The sequence below is a fragment of the Myzus persicae genome, unplaced genomic scaffold (assembly GCF_001856785.1).
Source record: "Myzus persicae strain clone G006 unplaced genomic scaffold, MPER_G0061.0, whole genome shotgun sequence".
NCBI lineage: Eukaryota > Metazoa > Arthropoda > Insecta > Hemiptera > Aphididae > Myzus > Myzus persicae.
This window is the reverse complement of record NW_019104144.1, coordinates 361,487-381,460: the sequence shown is the minus strand read 5'-3', so window position 1 is coordinate 381,460 and position 19,974 is coordinate 361,487. Positions and strand designations below refer to the sequence as shown.

Here is a 19,974-nt window from a genome sequence, read left to right as displayed (position 1 = left end):
TTGTTACTTACCTACTGATCCTGTTGTTAGAAAAAAAGCTGCATTCTACAATGATACATATTATATTATAATCATTGTTATTTTTCAGAATGGATTATTAAATTATTTAGCGTTTATCAACTAGGTACAAGCATTATAGGAGTTATTGGAGAACCGAGAAACCGCGGTCTCAGAAGATATTCTAAAAGTCGTTTCAAAGGAATCTAGGAAAAAAAATACCCTTACGGCCTTACCATTTACCAATAACCATTAGAGATTAACACTTAAGATTCTAATCAAATTTATAAAATTGAAGATAATCTTTTTAGGGATCTTTTTTCCACATACCTTCCACGATTTTATCTATAAATCTGTATTTCGTAGTATTTTTGTGGTTCAAGAGCTCAGACTTCTATACTACAATACACGATTATAGATATAATATAATTTAGATATCTATAATCGTGCTACAATATGACGTGCCTACCAGCTAAATCTGTGTTCAAGAGCTATCAATTTTTTTAGTAACATGATAAATGATAACAGTATTAAAGATAAGAGTAAAAATATAGTATTATCTATAAGTTAGATTGGTGACACTGAATTAACTAATACAATTATCATTTATCAATGTTATTTTTTACAATCACTTTTTAGTTTTTAGTTGAAAAATAAATAGTGGAAAACAGTAAAACACAAGACTCAAACAGTAAAACATTAATATATTCACTTATTAAAATAACAATAATATGATGTTAAATATTAATTATTCAACACCTATTTAATCAATCAAAATAGTACCGGAACAGTTGAAACTTAGGTTACATCATAGTGATTACAAGTGGGACTAAGTCATAATACCTCAACACCATAAAAATATATCTACAATTTTTCTAAACTTTACAGTGGACGTTCAAATAAAATTAAGTGAGTACCTATTTGATTTTAGTTTTGCGTTAAAATAAACATGAAGATATTTATTTGGTTTTAATTTATTAGTATAATGTCACTTGTGGCGTACGCAGACAGTGATTGCGATTCGGATGACGATAATGGTGAAGTAATAAATTCATCATCTAATGTTGTAAAAGAAGTGACAAAAACAATTGGTAGTAAACCATTTTTAACACTGCCTGAACCCAAATCTATTGAAAACGTAAAAACAATAGATGATTATGATTCAGTTGAAGAAGAAAAACTGGTGGATCAAACAAAACCACCGATCGTTAATAGCATTCAAGAAAAAAAAGAAATCCCTTTATTCCCCACATTACCTAAACCTAAAACTGGAGGAAAAATCAAAATAATAATTCCTTCATTAAATGAAGTATATATTCTTGCCTTAGAACTTCACTTATCTAGTTGATGTGATTATAATTAATCTTTAATTTTTGTAGTTTTATGATGAAGATGACGACTATCAACCAAAATGTAAAATTATCAAACCTTCAAATGTAAGTTTCAATTGTTTATGTATAATATATGAAGTGATAACTTAACCTTTAAATTTTAACAATTTTAGATAAATTTGTTTTATTAATAAATTATTAAAATACTTAAATTTTGCTTTATTTAAATCATAGTTGTAATTTGAAACATTTTCTAAGGATGTTATACTAAGATTTGAAAGCTCATACATTTTAATTAATGTTTAAAATAATATCTTGCAATTAGTGTACAATTTAGTAGTTTAGCCTAACAAATTTATTAAACCTAAATTATTCACCTATTGAATAATATATAATGTGCTTTTATTATTTAGGTACGTATATTTCATATTTTTGTTGATAACGGTTTTAAATTGCATATTATAATAACTGATATTTTAAATCATATATTCTTGATATCCTAATTTTGATTTAATTTTTCATTAAAACATCTTATGTTTAAATATTTATTTTAAAATAAAGAAAATATGATACTTTAGTTATCTTTAAAATATATATAGTTTACACATTAATATTTTAATATTATGTAATTCATACAACTGTTTTCAAATGATGTCACCTCTATAATAATAAAATAAATTGTTAAAATATTGCAAGGCTTGGAAAGTCATTGAATTACCAAAATTTGAAATTATCAAAGTTAAATATTGTATTTTTCAATATATGCATTATGTTCGTTTTAATATTGTCATGAACTAGTCTTACACTATTGCATTTACAATTCTGAATAAATATGTTTTGTGGTTTCACAGAGCGGATGTGGCTTATTCTCCATGTTGCCTGATCCAAAAAATAAAAAAACCAGCAAAGCGTCAACCATATCAATGGTTCCCAGGGCGACAATGCGTAATATTAAGAATGTTAAAGAAAACCCTAAACCCAAAACATTAGAAATTAAATGTTTTGATACTAAGCCAATTGAAGTTGAAGATGAAGCTGATGATGATGATCAAGACGATGGCGATTTCTTAGGATTGAACAAAATAAATGAAGTACTTGATGTAGCGCCTGTTGCTGGGTTTGATTTACCCGAAATACAAACTAATACAACTTTAGTTGAAGACGACAGGGTTTATGGACCAGTGTATTGTTCTGAACCCAATGAATCTGACCTTTATGAAGAAGATGAAACAAAACTAATTCTCGACTCAAATGCTGTATGTTTAATGTTCATTAAATTCTTATAAAAATTAATATTGAAATCAACATATATGTGAACGTATTATATATTTCCTTTTATTTTATTTTTTATAATAGTTGAAACAACTTAGTGATCCTAGCAAGACTCAAATAAAACAAGTTGAAGTAATAAATGTAGATATGCGTCAAGTAATGGAAGAGTCTCAACAGTGGTTACAAAAGAACATGACAGAGGAGTATGCGGAAAGTAAAAATGTCAGTAGTGATATTAATATAAGTGGACAATCCAAACGCAAACACCAGATAACATATTTAGCTCAACAGGTAATGATGAAAAAACGTAGATGTATATTACATTAACTACCCGTTATAAATTAAATATTAATATTTAATATGATTTATACATTTTTACAGGCTAAAGCCAATGAGTTGAAACTTAAAAACATGTGGGCTGAGAATAGAATGACAAGGAAGCAAACACAAGCTAAATATGGATTTTAATTGTTAAAAAAAAAGGTTTGTTACTTATTAAGAAAAAATAAGATTAGGTTATTGAAATAACCCTTAGTGTACATAATTATAAATACAAATGATTCAACTGACATAAAACATTTGAATAAAGTTACTATTAATAATTTAATATGTTCTCTTATATTTATACATATTATATTTTGTATGTTTTTATTTTTATTTAATTTACAATCATAATTATACATTCTACACTCTTTCAGAGCAACAAGCACAAATAATTTAAGACTTAAACATAAATAAACATGGTTAGAGGATAAATCCAATAGTATCACTCCGTGTACTGTTTTATAATTAAATTTCCTGAAATGTAGCAAGGATATATAGTATTTTTATAACACAAAATAATATATTATGTTGTTAAAATAGATGTGATATAATTTTGTTATTATTATTGTGTACAAAAATGGATTTATTTGAGATGTTTTATAATTTTAAAACCAACTTTTTCAATTATAAATATGCTAACTGCTATTTTTATTATTCAAATTGTCTAAAAATTATTTTATTAAACTAGTAATATTATAAATAAACAAAGTATAAAATTAAGATTAAAACTAAAGTGTATCTGATATAACAAGGAAACAATGATTATTAAGCGGAAAGAGATCAATGAGTCTTAAACAGATCTTTGAGTAATTTTGAAAAAATAAAATACTTTTTAATATAAAAATGTTATACCTAAATCGATATTAATTTGAATATTCTATATTTATTAGGCATATTTGAATATGTCTTAGTAAAGACCAAAATCATAGTTTTATAAATAAGCTTAAGAACTGAGTACTGAAAATAAATGTATAAGGAAGACTAAAGTTAGCAATATTGTATTTAAAGTGTCTCATGTAAATAACATAAAATTATAATTTTGAGTATTGCAACTACCTACTATAGTTAAATGTATATTAATGCACTAATATAAATATTATTACTGCTATATTTACAAATTTTATTTTCATTTACAATTTTAATTGAAAATAAAAGCAACAATTGTTTTTGTTATTGTTAACAATTTATAATTTAATTAATATGAAAACAATTATAATATTTTTATAGAAACCGTTTAAGTTTATATTTCAAATTTAAGAAAAAAACATTTTTTAATCCTAAATCTGAACCACGCTACTATAACCTATTTTGATTGATATAAAAGAAAAAAATGTTTTAAAAGAGGATATAAGGAATGCTTTGTGAATTAATTGTTTTGCATTATATGTATAAAATATTAACCTTAAGGCTTAAAGATAATAATTTATAATAAATGCAAAAAATTAAAGGCTAGAACCGGTTGAAAAAATAAAAAAACCAAGAAACTAGTTTTATATATTTAAGTAACAACAATGAAAATTTGACTAGCATTAATAATAGAACAAACTAATATTGATCAATTATTAATTTCACTGTTTGAACAAGAATCTCTGTTCGGTATAAATAATAATTAATCAATATTGTTTCTTCAACAAGTATTCTCCTCGTAGTGTCATGGCAATTGCTCCTATCGGTGCAGTGATCAATATTGCTAACACACTGATAGCCAATACATCAGATGCATATGGGATTAAGCGTTCATCACGATTGCGTGCCATATCCAATGCGATTGGCCCAATCGCCGCCTGTTCAAAATAAATCATTTGTAGAATTATTATTTGTCATTGTAGTCCTTCGCAAGAGAATTATTATTTTTCAAAAATGTATTTTGTGCATGGTTAGTGCCAACAAAATTTAATAATTTAAGCGGAATAGTTGGTCCTATTATTATTATTATTATTTCGTAACCATAGATCGCGGTAGATAAATTTCAAACAACTAGGTAGGTAGGTCGTAAAACTCTAAAATCTTACTTGAACTGTTGCTTTTGGTAACCACGCAATATTAACAAATATTTTCTCGCGTAAATTGAAATTGGTATCCTTTAGGACGAAGAAACACGTGGCCACTCTTACCTGAAAGATAATAATAATTATGAAAATATCAAACAATATCAACCGATATTATGACTTATAACTAGGTATTCGAATTAAATGTGTTAAACGTGCAGTCATCTATAACATAATATTACAATATAGACACATTGTGTAAAAACCACACAATATTTTATTGTACCTACTCATCAAAATTGCTACCAATAAACGAATCTTCTTGTCCCTCGTTTATATCATATATTTTGAAATAATTGTTCGTTGTTTTTTATTTCTTAATTTGTATTCAGTGGCCAGATGTAAGCATCGATGACCATTAACCTCATATAGTAGACGACCGTAGTAATAAATACAACATTAAGCCATTTAAACCCATTAGTCGAAAAAATGTGAATTCTTTTGCGGCATAATATTTATATTTAATGTCATTCTAGAAGTGTCACGAGTGATGAATTTTCCAGTTGTAAATTGAATTTGGACGTTAAATGGTTTTGAGACAATATTTAGAAAATTAATAATAATATGTCGAACTCTCGAAAATGCTATTTTCTCTAAATGTTGAAACAAGTAATTTTACCTTAAGGTAACTGAAAAATCATAAAATATAACACACTGGTGCATTTTTTCTACGTCGTGCGTGGGCTAGAGAAATAATAAAACAGTGTGTTGACATCTTCATCACACAACCTCTACACCTATAATTTATTACTCAACACATTCTTACGCGCTTGAAGAAAAATTTATCTGAAATTGTCGGTACCCTGTCACCCGCATATATGTATACTAAAAACCCTTCCGAACTCTCACCAATGACGTGATGATCAACAGAATGGACGCCGAAGTGATTAACGACGGTCTTATGCTGCTCAAGTCGATTTCCGTGCCGATCGAGGCGAACAGCATAGGCTCCAAAAAGTCCCACACGTTGTTCGTCGCCATTTCCACGTTATCCTACGACGATAAAACATTATTAATGTCATTACAAAATTTACGTTTAATCAATCTTGCGTCTCCAGTCGACCTTCGACCGTCGACTTTAGAAACTATTGCAAATTATCATTAATGTATTTGACAAGCCCGTTCAATTTTACTCGATGCTGAACCCCCTTTTGTTAAAATATTATTATCTCATCACTCACGCTAAAACAATCGTTTTTTTTCCAGCAAATCGCAGAGACAAACGCCGCCGTCATGATCGCCAGAGGACCGGCACCCGGTAAATCGATCAATTTTGACCCGAACGTGAGCAATATTCCACCGGCCGTTATTATGTACGTCCGTTTCAGGGTCAGACTTGTCTGTAAACAAAACATTGTATAGTACTTAATTTACGAATTTCATCATTTTTTATGTATCCATATAATTTTAGTAAAAATAAATGCATATTATTATCACATGGAAAATGGTCTGTATTATTAATTCAAGCCCGGATTCAGAAGAGAGGGGCAACTTAAAGTTATACAAAGTTATTGTCCACAGACCACAATGTTTTTTTAGTCAAAAAACCATCAACAATTTGTACAAATGAATATAGTTGTTATGACTAAATAATAATAATTTAAAAAAAAATACAATTATGAATTTTATTAAAAATAATTTTTCAGTGTTTTATGAATCTACTATTTTTATATCGAAATCTATAAATAAATATGAATATGAATATTTATTTTTACAATATCAATTGGAATATCTCGCATTGTAGCTTCAGGTTAACTCCCCGTAACACTTCATCTAAAATCGGTTTGCATTGTTAACTGTTATGCTTTTGGAAAAAATAATATTTGTGTATTTCTGATGGATTATAAAAATTATGTAATTGGAATTAGATTAATAGTTCTCATAGTTAACAAGCCAATTGTATGTTGTACAATTCTCACTGGTGACCAGAAATGCAACGGGGTCCATAGGTATACTATGCAACACTCTCGATACACGTGGAACTGTGGAAGTATACCAGATGTTTGTTACGAATTTAAAAGATAACAATTCCCAACGAGACTTGACGTGACAGTTAACAAAGCTTCAAAAAGTTCGGATTATTTGAAAGATACAATAGATACAATTTACACTTGCAAAATATCGAATAGGAATAAAGTGTAGGCAATTAAGGTATTAGTTTAGGTAAATTGGGGGATAAAGTCAATAATAAATCAGTGGGTAACTATAATAATTAAATACTTCATAATAAATTTATATTTTTGTATTTTTTCTTAATTTAATGACTGTATAATACGGTATACTTATTAGTTATTACTTATTAACAGTTTTGGTGGGTATCTATAGGTAGTTATAAACTATAAACTACGTATAAAAATATAAAGTATAACACCAATATGAGTATATGACAGTCTATTGTACAATTCAAACATTTGATATGAATAGCACTCATAGGAGTACCTATATGATTGAATTTTTTTTTGTTGACGTAGAATACGTTTCTTCAGGGACCATAATTTTATAGGAAAACGCTTGTCACGATTTCATGAACGATTTGTGATATTCATTTGTATTTGAAATTCTCCTTGGTATGAAATCCTTCTATTCTCCTGTGATGCTGTCCGGGATTGTTAAATACGTCAAAATGGATCACGGAATCCAAAAAATAAATATTACAATTTTTGCTCTTATAGCGGCTTATATAGGACGCCTATTTTGAGTGTCAAACTGTTAAAAAACTCAACACGATCAACAACATCGTTTTAAAACTAAATAGTGGAATACCGATACAACAACGGGAGAATAAAATTGTTAGTGCCTAGTCTAACCTATGCGACTACCTTAAGAGACTTTCTCGATTTTCTGCAAATATGGGTAAACGTATACGTATAAGGGTCCGAGACACCGGATGACTCAAATCCAGACTTGTGTATTATTATATTATGTATTGTATAAGGTAAGTCTGTGATACGTACTTCGCACTTATGTGGGATAAAACCGGTGATAATACCCCAAACGATGCCTACACAGACTCCGATAGCTACTTCGATGGGTCCTCGCATTGCATTCGTCTTCCAACTACCTGAATGGAAAGGAAAAAACAAACACCAAATCAACAACGATTGTAACATGAGCCTGCACAACGCAGTAATATAATATAAACGCATAAATGTGTACACGTCATACCCTCAGAAAATATGATACTGAGACACACTCCGAATGCGGATATGCAAAATATGTCATCGAAACTGCATGCAGCCATCACCAGTGTTATAATCCCTTTCTCCTCGCCGAGACCCTTTTGTTTGAAATCCAACAGTGCTGGAAGGATTACCGCCGAGCTGACCGGACTCAAAATGCACCTGTACACCGAAGAGTTGAGTGAGCGGAGGCCAATTTTTTGTAGGTAAAAATAAAAATGAACATTAACAGGGTTCAACAAGCTCCTGGTGTTTGTTTACGTGTACATATTAATTAGTACAAATAATATATGATAATATTTATTAATAATTATAATTATATTACATAAACAAGTGGTTTTACCCGAGTAAAAGCCCCCAAATCCACGGTAGTCCGAGTAAGTAATGCGTAACAACGGCTGCGGCAATCGTTTCGGTGATGCACGGCAGTATGGCCAGTTGGGTGACGACCAGACTGAGCTTTTTCAACATGGCTGGGTCAAGGCTGAGACCGGACGCCACCAGCAACACAGTGAGCGCCACTTCTCTGCAATATGTATTTATTATTTTTTATTGTATAGGTTAGGTATGTGATTTTAACTTATAAAATATAGACACCAGTTAGCTAAGTATCTATTTCTGATTTTTAAAAATACAAAAAAATATTTAAATTAAAAGATAATTTTATTAGAACTATGTTTTGCATGGAAATAATCATACATAACAATATGAGTAAGTTTCGGTGGCGTATCATGGTCTAGATACGCAACTTTATAGAGCCAAGACAAGTATATTTAGATCTACATTTTTACTTTTACTTGGTTATAATATTTAGTTTGATGATATTACTTTATAATTATTTTTTTCTCGAAATAATGTATAATCAATAGTCATATTTACCTAACATTTAAAAAAATATATATAATATAATGTTTTCTTAATGTAAAATGTTGATCCCCCTCCCCATAATGTGGCATTTCTCTAACTAGGCCGCTGCTATGTGGAGTAGGTGCGCATGGTATTATGAATTATAGCATAATATTATATTATAGGTCGCTGAGCGACATCGGACCTCAAATTGATGATGTGCGGTTGGAAGACGTTTTGCTCCACATCGTAGTGACCGGAATTGCGGAGAACGACTCCGGCTAGCAGCATGCCGAGCAGCGGTGGCAGGTACAGCATCTCTGCGATCTTTCCGCACGCCCATGAGCTCGAGATCAGCAACACGACTGAGGCCAGCTGCGAGCCGGGTGTCATGTCGAAGAAAAAATACATCAAGCCCCATGCCATCAACACGCACGCAGCCGAAGTGACGGCATTGAACAAGGGGTGGATCTTACATGTCCACGAAGTAGTCGTCGGGGCGCTGAAATAACGAGCAAAATATAACATAAAATATATGTAACGTTTAATTGTAACCATGTTTTTTTGTATGTCGACGGTGTCGTGTGAATTCAGTGTTTCAAAAACTGCTTCTCCATCTCGGGAAAAAATGTTTTTGTTGTCCTACCATCCCCCCATACCAGCGAAAAAATTAACTGATTTCCAATAATTGATCTTACAAAAAACAATACAATTTATTTTTTCATAATCTCTAAAATATTTATTTTTCATCGATTAAATGTTATTGTAGTTATATTTCAAAAGAAAATTTGACCACCTATGATGTCCCTCACATTATATACCTATTGGGTTAAATAATTCTTTAATAAACGATTATTAAGTTAGGTACTTATAAATTATGCTTCAAGTGGCTTTTAGAATTTTCAGCTTTAGACTTCTGAAAGAAGGTAGAAAAAATATAAATGCAGTAGGTACTCATAATATACGTGTAAGAGATCTATGAAGCGAAGCAAACCAACTTTGGTCTGTAAGAATGTAAAATAAACAATAGCGACTTACCTCGTTTTAAATGTAACATTCAAAACTTATATTTTTAACATCATGCAATCGGATGGAAAAAAAAACAATAAGTAAATATCCGTTTTTTATACATCAATATATTTAACCGATAAAAGATAGGTACCTATATTGTAATTTATAATGGATATAAGAGACGACTTAAGCTACAATATTATATATATCTTTACATTATATGAAAAATAAACCGATGTTGTGTCTAGACTCTAGATGCGACACCACGATGGTAAGTGCGTACCATTGATAGTTTAATTAATAAATATAAATTATGATAAAGTAAAAATCTTAATTATAGTTGAAAGCGAATATTCTTCCTAGAAATAAAAAACATCATTATATAATCATTGCGCTATCCGCGTTTCGCTCAGAGTCTAAGAAAGGATTAACCATATTATGTCAAAAAAGTTTTAATATGGGTTTACATTATTACCGGGATACAAAGTTTATTTTTAATTTAAAACTATTACTATTGATTATAACTAAGAAATTTTTTTTTCATACCCAAAAATTAATCTAGAGCTGAGTACCTATCTATTCTTAACCAATGGATAAACAATACAAAATACATAAATGATATATTAGTAAAAAATTTTCAAAATAGAATAAATAAAATGTGTACTCAGTCGTCTCAATTATTGTAGTATCCATATTCTTAAACCAACCGTCGATTTTTCAGATTATTCCATTGAATTCTTTATTATTGCGGACTAATAAGTAATAGTATATTATATTAATTACTGACATAATAACAACTAACGTACTTCAAGTAATGTTATCACTTATCATGCACGAAATCGATTAAAAATGTTTAAAATCAGACGGTTCTATACATTTAGTATTTAGATTTTAAAAATATTACGATACATCGTATCCAGGTATCTACTAATATCGAAAAATATTTTTTAGAATCATCGTTATATTTTTGGTTGTCTAGGATTCTCATATGAACAATGAACATAAATAAATAGCCACACAGATACATATATGATATACTATTATATCCAAGTAAGATATCTTAGTTTTTATTTCGATGTAAATATATTTTATTCTTTTTTGGGTATACGGCCACTATAGAACCATCCTTCCAAACGCCCATCCCTCCGTCCATCTTTGTTGGATACTCTATCCTTCCAATCTGATCCTCCACCTAAGACACTTCCTTTTTTTTTTATCAGATATCCCCATTTCATACAAGGTCTTCCCAGAGGCCATTTCCCTAATGGAACCTTTTCTAATACTATATGAGTAGCAAAGGATTCTGGCTACGTTAAAGTCGCTCAGCATGTCCAAATTAGTCTTCTATTTATTATCGTCTTCAATAAATTTGGCTTATGGACAAATATTTCTAGCTCATTATTTGTTGTTATACTCCACTCATTGCTATTTATCTCCTTAATTGGTTTATAATTCTTCCTTAGAACTTTTATCTCCCAGTCTATAAGCTTTCTTTCATCTTCCTTTCGTATACGTATACTATAATAGCTACTTTTCCTCTCCGTAAGTGGTAACTGGACTCATTAATGTGATGTACTATATAGCTGTATTATGAGTTTCCTCTAGACAATCTATCTAGACCCTAACAGTTTCTAAAGCCCATAGAAATCTCTATTTCCTGCAAGTACATTACATTTTATATATTTTTTAAATAAATATTTTAGGTTTCTACTTTATAATTTATAAACACAGTTTATACCACTTTAAATCACACTGTGTACATCCGTTTGTTAGTTACCAGTACATACTCACAATTGTTAATATTAAGGTTTAAGATATTTATTTTTTGTCCGTAGTTACTGTACAGGGTATATTAGGGGCGAACGCAGGAAAAAATTACGGGGGGGGGGGGTGAGGGGTTATGTTAGGGGATGACATTTTTTGAATTTTTTATTTGTAATACATTTTTAGGTCAGATTCACCCTCTAGTGTACATAGTTGGGAGTATATGGAATTATAGTTTTTTGTGTTATATTAATATACGTTTAGAAACCAGGAATTTAGTATACTCGCTAAGTGAGCTTTATTAACTTTATTTTTTATTAATTTTTCTACATAAATCTACATCGTGGTTTTACATAGGTATTATAATATATTTTGAATTTAGTGAACATTGACGTAGTTAGAATAGTAGATATGTGGACACATTTTTTAACGAAGAATGTATAAAAAAAAATTATTAACTTTGGATATTAAATAGTATATTTTATGATGATAGCATATTGTTTAAGTAATTGCGGTATTTGAGATTATTTTTAAAAAAAACATATTATGTTTTGTTTGGTGAAATTACTTTATACTCTGCGCGAAGCTATAATGAATGTATTGGTTTTACAATGATGGTATTATTTATATTTTGTTTTTTCACTTTTTGGTAACTGAAGATGTTTCATACAGTAATACGTTAATTAATTGGATAGTGAGTAGCTCTAATTCAAAATATATTTCAGTGCAGTTTTTAAATATAATATAAGCCTCCCATTTATTATGGTCTAAAAAAATTTAAAAAAGCCATGTTGTAGATTTATTTGCTTATGATATGGGAGAACAAACAATTGTTAACTAATGAAAGCAACTTATATTTTTAAAAACGCAACAAAATATTGCAGTAAAAGTTTTCAGTTTTTCACACTTATGCTAATCCAATAGGCAATAGATAATAAAAAACACACTACCTACTAGTTTAAATTATATGTAATATTTTTTATTTGTTTTATAATATTATTTAATATAATATATCGAATATGAACTGTTATGCACAAAAAATACAAGTCAATTTTATAGGCACATAATTGTTTTAACGACATTAGAGCAATGTATAATTTTAAAAAATGTGCGAGATATTCCTAGTAACATTTTGTTGTAATGATTGCCTAAACATTGACTTATGCATGGCTGACAATTAGCGGTATATGGTGGATATACATAAATATGTCGATGGTTGAAGCATTATGTTTTTTATCATTAATATTATAATAAACTATATAGATCATGTAACATTGCATATGTTTATCATGTTGTATGATAAATTATACTAGCTAAGCACCTAGGTACTTATTATAGTCATTAGTCATTACTTACCCTTTTATTATTCCATCATCTCCACTTGTCATTGTTAGGTAATTGATTTGGCCACTTCCTTAAATGTAATAAATAAATAATTTAGTTTTGTGATGATAAAGAATGTTAAAAGGTTACGAAATTTATTGTACAAATAGGTATTGAAATACACATGTGTGTAACGTGCATTTGTGTAGTGCTAGCTTAACATATGAAAAATTCGTAGATACATGCTGATCATCCACCAAAACTCATAAAATTAAAAACTAAGAAGAGTAATATTATAACTTAGAGCATAAAAACATTAAAATAAATATTATGAACGATATTTTCGGATGTAAATACATCCTTATTCATTAATCATCCTTATTTTTGTTATACCAAACGATAATTATTTAGACTGACCAGTTGCCAAACAATTATAATATTATACGAACTATAACGTGTGCTTGCCATATTACCCATAAGAAAGATGAAAAATATGGCCTCATCTTAAATATTTTCTTTCCACTAATAAGTACCTACTAATTACAAAAGATATCAACACGAACCGGAATACAAGTTATTATTCGTGATTGATTTTTGAACAATTATACAATATTATCATATGTATTATTGTATTTAGTTCATTTATATATTTATATGTATATATCGGCTTATTTAAATATCGTATTGGTGCAACTATTCAAAACAATATGTTGTACAAAAATGATTCGAGAAAATGTCATACAGTTTACAGACGTAACTACATAGTACATAGTATATATAATATAATGCTTAAGATAATATAATTTACTATAATATTGTAAAAGTACCATGTGTTGTAGTGTCTCCATTTACTAAGCCATTTAGAAGAATTCATGTAGTATGCTTTATATGTTTTCCAATTGGCAATAAGATACTTAAAAAAATAAACAATGAGAAAAAAATTATACAAACCATGCATACCTGTATAGTATAGTAAGTACATTATGTTCTAAAAATAAAAACTTAAATTTAAAAATAAAATAAGTGATTATAATTTGGAACTTTTAGTTTTTTTATTTTTATTTTTAGTTTTATTTATTATATCTCAATATTTTATAACTATACATTTAAAAATAAATTAAATATATTAATTGTTTTTATTTAAAATTATAAATATTTAATACTAAATATTTTATTTTCTTCAATACAATATTTTTGTTATTATATTCTATATACGTATCAAGTACGTTGTTAAAATGATATACAAAATCCAATAATAGAACCATCAATAGCGAACCATTAAATAATTCCAGTTGGATAGGTATGTACCTAAGTATCTTTTAATTTATTTGTATAAAATTATTGAATACCTACCTAAGCACATAATATCACATTAAAATAAATTATAATATTATGAAACTTTGAAAGGATATTAACCAAAAGGGTATTACACCTATTACATGTTTTGTTATAATACGTTTGAAATAATACTGAATAAGATATTATGTTTATTTTAATTAATTTTGATCTCGTTGAATTTTGTTACTTTTTCTAATTTTTATACTTTGTAAAAAATTATATGCATATTTAAATTGTAAACACATTTTAATTATAATCATATAGTGCACACATTTGCCTAGTAGATTACATACTATTCATACAACCATACGATTGTTTAGGATAGTTTGTCCGTGTATAATTAATTTAAATGCCAATAAAAAGTTAAAACTACAGAAACGCATTTACTTATTTTTATCAGAAAAAAAAAATCATAGATTGCCCAATGCTCATATAATATTACATTATTAAACATACCTTATTTGTCCGAGTATTGAACTATCTATTGAACTAATATAATATTAAATTATAATATTTGACATTATAGGTTAAGTTTGTGTAGAATCACAATATTTTTTACTTTTTACTTTTAATTGTTTACTTGATAAAAAAACATGTTATTGTTACCTATATAAGTGTTATAACTGAAACTACCTTTACTTATATGGCTGTATCAGAAAACAGTTTATTATTCTGTATGGACCACTTTAAATAAAATTTTTTATTTAAATTTGTCCGACTAAAGTAATCCTTACGCTATGTACCACATCACAAAACAGACTATGAAGCTATTAAGTACCTAATCAATATTGATAGTTAGGAGTATAAAGTGACACTATTTTATTACCAACTTTATAATTAAATGTATAATTCCCACTAGCCTGGTGAAATATATTACATGCAATGAACACTGAACAATAAACTATCATACTAATAGTTATTATAAAGTAACATAAATTAACATTAAGTACATGATTATTTCGTCAACTCTTTGTCTGAAATCTGGAGATTTGTATCGATAGGTTGATTGACCGGGCTAAAATAACTCTGTAAATTTTCTTAAAAATGCAATATTCGACCCAAGAACACACGACAAAAAATTAAGAATAGGACAGGAAATTTAAAAAAAAAATGTATAAGTATACATTTTTAAAATTGTTAAGCTTACATTGAATTTAAATTAATTATAAAACAGGCATTTTATTTTTAAGTAGAGTATGAGTATAAATAACGTATTAGATTTTCCAGCATAAACAAATTGCGAAATCTAACATCAAGCATATCAAATGGTTAAAATAATTCTTGGCATATTAATATTGAGTTGAAAGAAATTAGTATAGTATGTTAATATTTTTTTCATATTGTTTAATAGTAGGTACGTGTAACAATTGTTGATCTAAAAAACGTTGTCTTCAGTTGTAAATCACCTTTGAATCGGTAGTTAATTAAATTTAAATTAAATTACTGCACCCAACGGAATTCAACTATAGATATTTTTATCTAACAAAAATGATACCTAGTTAAATGTTTTAACTTAGCAGCTCAACAGCTAACTTAATATCATATAATCATTAAAATGAAACTAGATGTGAATATTATGTTTTTTTTTAAGTGACATACCAATTATTCTCGTTGTTGTATACTTAAGATGTATTATGATATCTTATACGGGATGTCGAAGGGTATCAAACTATAAATATTATTTAATAATTCTCCATAAAATATTACTGTACAAATAATTGTTTGTAGATTATATGAAGGCTTTCTGCAGTTGTATACGTGATAGTGTCAATAATTATTAACACGATTTTTAAGACGTATCCCAGTGGCATTTCTTCACATATATTATTTAACTCATTATTGTCAAATCATAGACAATTTATTTATTATAGTCATGTATAGGAACTAAGTACATTATTGTTAGTTTACATTTGAAAAGCACCGAATAAACATAGAATACATAATAACCAATTACCTACTTTAATAACTTGATTAATTATTTTATCTTAATATTTGACATCGTTAATTCAAATTGTATGACTAATTTTGTACATATAATAATATGCATAATTTAATATCAAAACGTACACATAAACAACGGTATCAGAAATTATTTTGAAGTGATAGAAGAACAGACGAAATCAAAAGTAGCATTTTAATGAAATAAAAAGAGCCAACAAGGACAATGTATTTATTTTACTATCACAATATATTCAAAACTGTTTGTTGGTATATATTATAATCATTATAGAACAATTCAACAAAAACATCATTCATTAATATTACTATAACACAAGCATCTACCAAAATTTATGTATAGTAAAATATAATATAATTATAGCAAAACCTCTTTAAAGAGGATATTCATTGAACCAAAAATAATAACCATTGTCGATGCTCATACTTCTAAGAGCAGATAGAGAGCCTATAACAGACGTGTCACGCAATGACACTTGGATACTTTTCAAGTAACACATAGATAATTCGGTAAACTGAGTCTGATGAGTTTAATTTCAGTTAGCTAATGTTTTTTTATTTATATTATTGTATTTTATTATTATTTAAATTTAATATCCATATTCGGCTATTTTTAACCACATTATGGAAGTAGAAAAGATATATTTTTAAATTGCAATTTTTTAGTTAATACGCCAGCCAAAAAAAAACAATCAAATATAATTTTTTACTGACAATACGATACAAAAAGGTTCGTCATACCTGGTCTAGAACAAACCGATGTTGGGAGGGATTGCATGAACAGAGGTGGCTTTGTAGTTTGAGTACATGACGAGTACACGACTATTGATTAAATATATATCTGTAAAAATCACAATAGATACCTATGTAATTCATAATGTTTTATATCTAGCATTATGTTTAGAATTAAAAAATAGCCAATACCAAGAATTGATAATTATTTAATTAAATAATATTCATATTTAACTATATTTATCTATTTTTTTTTTTTCATTATTTAAATTTTAAATATCTCATCTATAATATATTGTATTATTTATACATCCTATACATCCACTATTTGGTACTTTATTATTGATTATTGATTATAGAAACATCGAATATCAAATTATTCAAATTAATGTTTTATAAAAATATTCTTAATAACAAAATAATTATGAGTTAAATTAAATGTGTCACTATAATCACTACAAACTTTTAGGAAATAGTTTCCTTTATTAATATGAGGATTGGGGATATAACTCTGTCATACCAAACAAGTAATTTAATAATACACAATACCAGACTCAGTATTATAGCGTACACACACAGTGCATCATTATAGATAAAATTAGAGTAAGACCACTTATCATTAATAATAATAAAAAGAGATTAAAATAAAATACTGGCGTACATAGATTATCTTGTGCAGTGTGCACCACTACCCCAAAATAGTTCTTTTTTAAATATATTGTATATTTTGATATTTTGATTCAAAATTATAGACATAATCATATAGTATAGCAAATTAATAAAATAATACTATCATTGATTAAGGGAATCTATTTAAATCAAGGTGATAATTCTCTAATTTTATACTAAAACCTGTGGTGAGTACTTAAGCGAAAACCAACTTTTTTATTTTCATTAGAAATTAGAAGGTATTATCTGCCGGGTTACCTACAAATTATTTTTCGTTAATATTTTAAGTTAATTTCAAGCTTTAACTTCATAAGACATACGTAAAGACGTCTTTAATGTTTATGATGTTCACATTACTTATAAAGTTATAACTTATGAGTATAGTTAAGTAAATTATAATTTATAAGTATGTTTCTTATTCACCTAGAAATGATGAGTAGGTACAAAACTTTTAGGCGATGAACAAAACCACTAACCTTTTTAGTAAGTTGTAATCCAGGGTTAAATTAGCTCGGTTTCTTCTTAATAGTTAATTTTTCTAAGCTTTTAAATTCTCCTGTTTTGGAGAATTTAAAAACAATGCTAATAAAAGTGTTTTGAGTAAATTACTTAATTACATTTTTAATGTCAAATATTTAAACTGGTGTATATATATATACTTTATATATCTATGAATATATATATATATACACTGAAATAAGAACTACACTCTACTTTATTTCACGCACAACTGAAGACTATCTTCATTAGTATTTAATTAAATATTATATACATTTATAATCATTCCGATGATAAAGCATGAACATTGACACATGGCGACCATTTTATAATTTTAATATCACTATAATTATACAGCCGCATCATTAGTATTAATTATTTTTTAAATAAAAAGTAAATATTTGATATAAAACATTTCTTTTTTAAAAAATATTTTATACATGGCAATATATAGGAACTACAGTCTATAATACAATTATGTAAGGTGATTCATAATATAATGGTAAACACTAATTTTCGTGGAATGGGTTAAGGCGTTTGGTTCTAATGTTATTTTGTCCACAAAAAAACACTTTACGGAATTTACTTTATCCTGTCTTGTAGAATCAACCAAATTTGATCATTTTTTTTTTTAATTAATAGAGAGCCATCGCTGAACTCCGTTTTTCTATATTTTAATCTCAAACTTTATAATATCTCTTAAAAAATAAGACAATTTTAAGCTTATTTTACAAATTATTTTATACCACTATATGAAATAAAATTAAAAAATTCGGCCCGTAGGAAGTCTTCTAAGTAAAGAAAAATTCAAAATCTGAAGTCATTTTTGTTGATGTATAATTGGTACACTTTATCAACTCGTCTCTCCCCTAAATAGTTATTGGGTAGTAGTTTAGTGGAATTATTATATAATTAAAGTATAAATATATAATAATTAAATTAAAATATAAAATATGAATGAGGAAAAATTTTAAAAATCACCATCGGTAGTTTAAGAGTAAGAAGAACGTGGAAGACGATTCCACGCTGCACAGCAGCCGTCGGAGGTATCAGCGACCCACGTTCTTCTCACATCGCTTGACACCACGGTATGACGATCACGGCATCGCAGCCCGCAGGACCACAGCACGTGATTCCAGGGCGGCGGACTCTGGTCGGCCCGCGAAACCGACAGCAGTGACCAACGGCTAAGCGATTTTTTGTTTTTTTTTTTTAATATAAGCTCACCGAGCTCCGCTCCCAGGTGGACACATACCTAGCGATAAGGAAAGTTCATTTGGTAGCAGGGAAAAGCGCATCCCAGTATGCTATTGGTGTCTGGTGAAATAACTACATTGTTTTTGTTCACACAATAAACGATGGGGACCGTGAGAGAAGCCATGTTAACACCAGTTTCTCCCCTGGTTCTCGATAACAAGGAAAAAAAGGTAGTTTGAGAGTGAACTGACGAGTGAGTGGGAAGTGGGCAAATATTTTGCGGAGTACTCTATGAAATACTCAAAAAAATATTCTGCTTTGGAATATAAAATTAAAATGTATCATCCAAAAATTAAGCAACTCAAAAAAAATGACACCAATAAATTAGTGAAAATATAATTTTTTTTAAAACTATTTTCTTTTATAATGACTTATTTAAACAGTTTGAACTATGTAAAAAAATATTTCCAAAGGGGTTAATAGTTTTCA

The 19,974-nt window shown here is 28.1% G+C and overlaps 2 protein-coding genes across 10 annotated transcripts in view; one reads left to right on the top strand and one right to left on the bottom strand.

Moving 5' to 3' along the window:
• Positions 1-631: 631 nt before the first annotated feature.
• Positions 632-6,266, top strand: LOC111039241 (proline-rich protein PRCC). Of its 2 annotated transcripts, none has more exons than XM_022322644.1 (6): positions 632-906; positions 979-1,306; positions 1,377-1,433; positions 2,180-2,584; positions 2,685-2,891; positions 2,982-3,083. In XM_022322644.1, exons 2-6 carry the CDS (start codon positions 983-985, stop codon positions 3,066-3,068), a joined length of 1,080 nt encoding a protein of 359 aa, XP_022178336.1. In that variant the 5' UTR covers positions 632-906; positions 979-982; the 3' UTR covers positions 3,069-3,083. The 2 variants fall into 2 exon arrangements, with proteins under 2 accessions (XP_022178336.1, XP_022178337.1); XM_022322645.1 differs by lacking the exon at positions 632-906 and adding an exon at positions 6,179-6,266.
• The window catches only part of LOC111039239 (sodium/hydrogen exchanger 9B2-like), a 28,819-nt gene continuing 13,228 nt past the window's right edge, over positions 4,384-19,974 (bottom strand). For 2 of the 8 annotated variants that reach the window (XM_022322634.1, XM_022322636.1), the window contains 10 exons: positions 17,131-17,230; positions 13,129-13,186; positions 9,203-9,499; positions 8,495-8,677; positions 8,138-8,313; positions 7,927-8,033; positions 6,154-6,312; positions 5,822-5,965; positions 4,937-5,038; positions 4,384-4,708 (listed from right to left, as the gene is read on the bottom strand). In XM_022322634.1, the coding sequence (XP_022178326.1) occupies positions 4,538-4,708; positions 4,937-5,038; positions 5,822-5,965; positions 6,154-6,312; positions 7,927-8,033; positions 8,138-8,313; positions 8,495-8,677; positions 9,203-9,499; positions 13,129-13,186; positions 17,131-17,167 (1,434 nt within the window). In that variant the 5' untranslated portion in view covers positions 17,168-17,230 and the 3' untranslated portion in view covers positions 4,384-4,537. Of the gene's footprint in view, positions 4,709-4,936; positions 5,039-5,821; positions 5,966-6,153; positions 6,313-7,926; positions 8,034-8,137; positions 8,314-8,494; positions 8,678-9,202; positions 9,500-13,128; positions 13,187-13,922; positions 14,009-17,130; positions 17,231-18,266; positions 18,524-19,974 lie in introns of those variants that run through there. The other 6 variants (XM_022322637.1, XM_022322641.1, XM_022322638.1 and 3 more) reach the window with 5 other exon arrangements.

Excerpts from the sequence above, each read along its gene's own strand:
- LOC111039241 (XM_022322645.1), top strand. The coding sequence starts at position 983 with ATGTCACTTGTGGCGTACGCAGACAGTGATTGCGATTCGGATGACGAT. Across the intron at positions 1,307-1,376 it reads TAATTCCTTCATTAAATGAA|TTTTATGATGAAGATGACGA; the intron begins GTATATATTCTT and ends TAATTTTTGTAG. Across the intron at positions 1,434-2,179 it reads AAATTATCAAACCTTCAAAT|AGCGGATGTGGCTTATTCTC; the intron begins GTAAGTTTCAAT and ends GTGGTTTCACAG.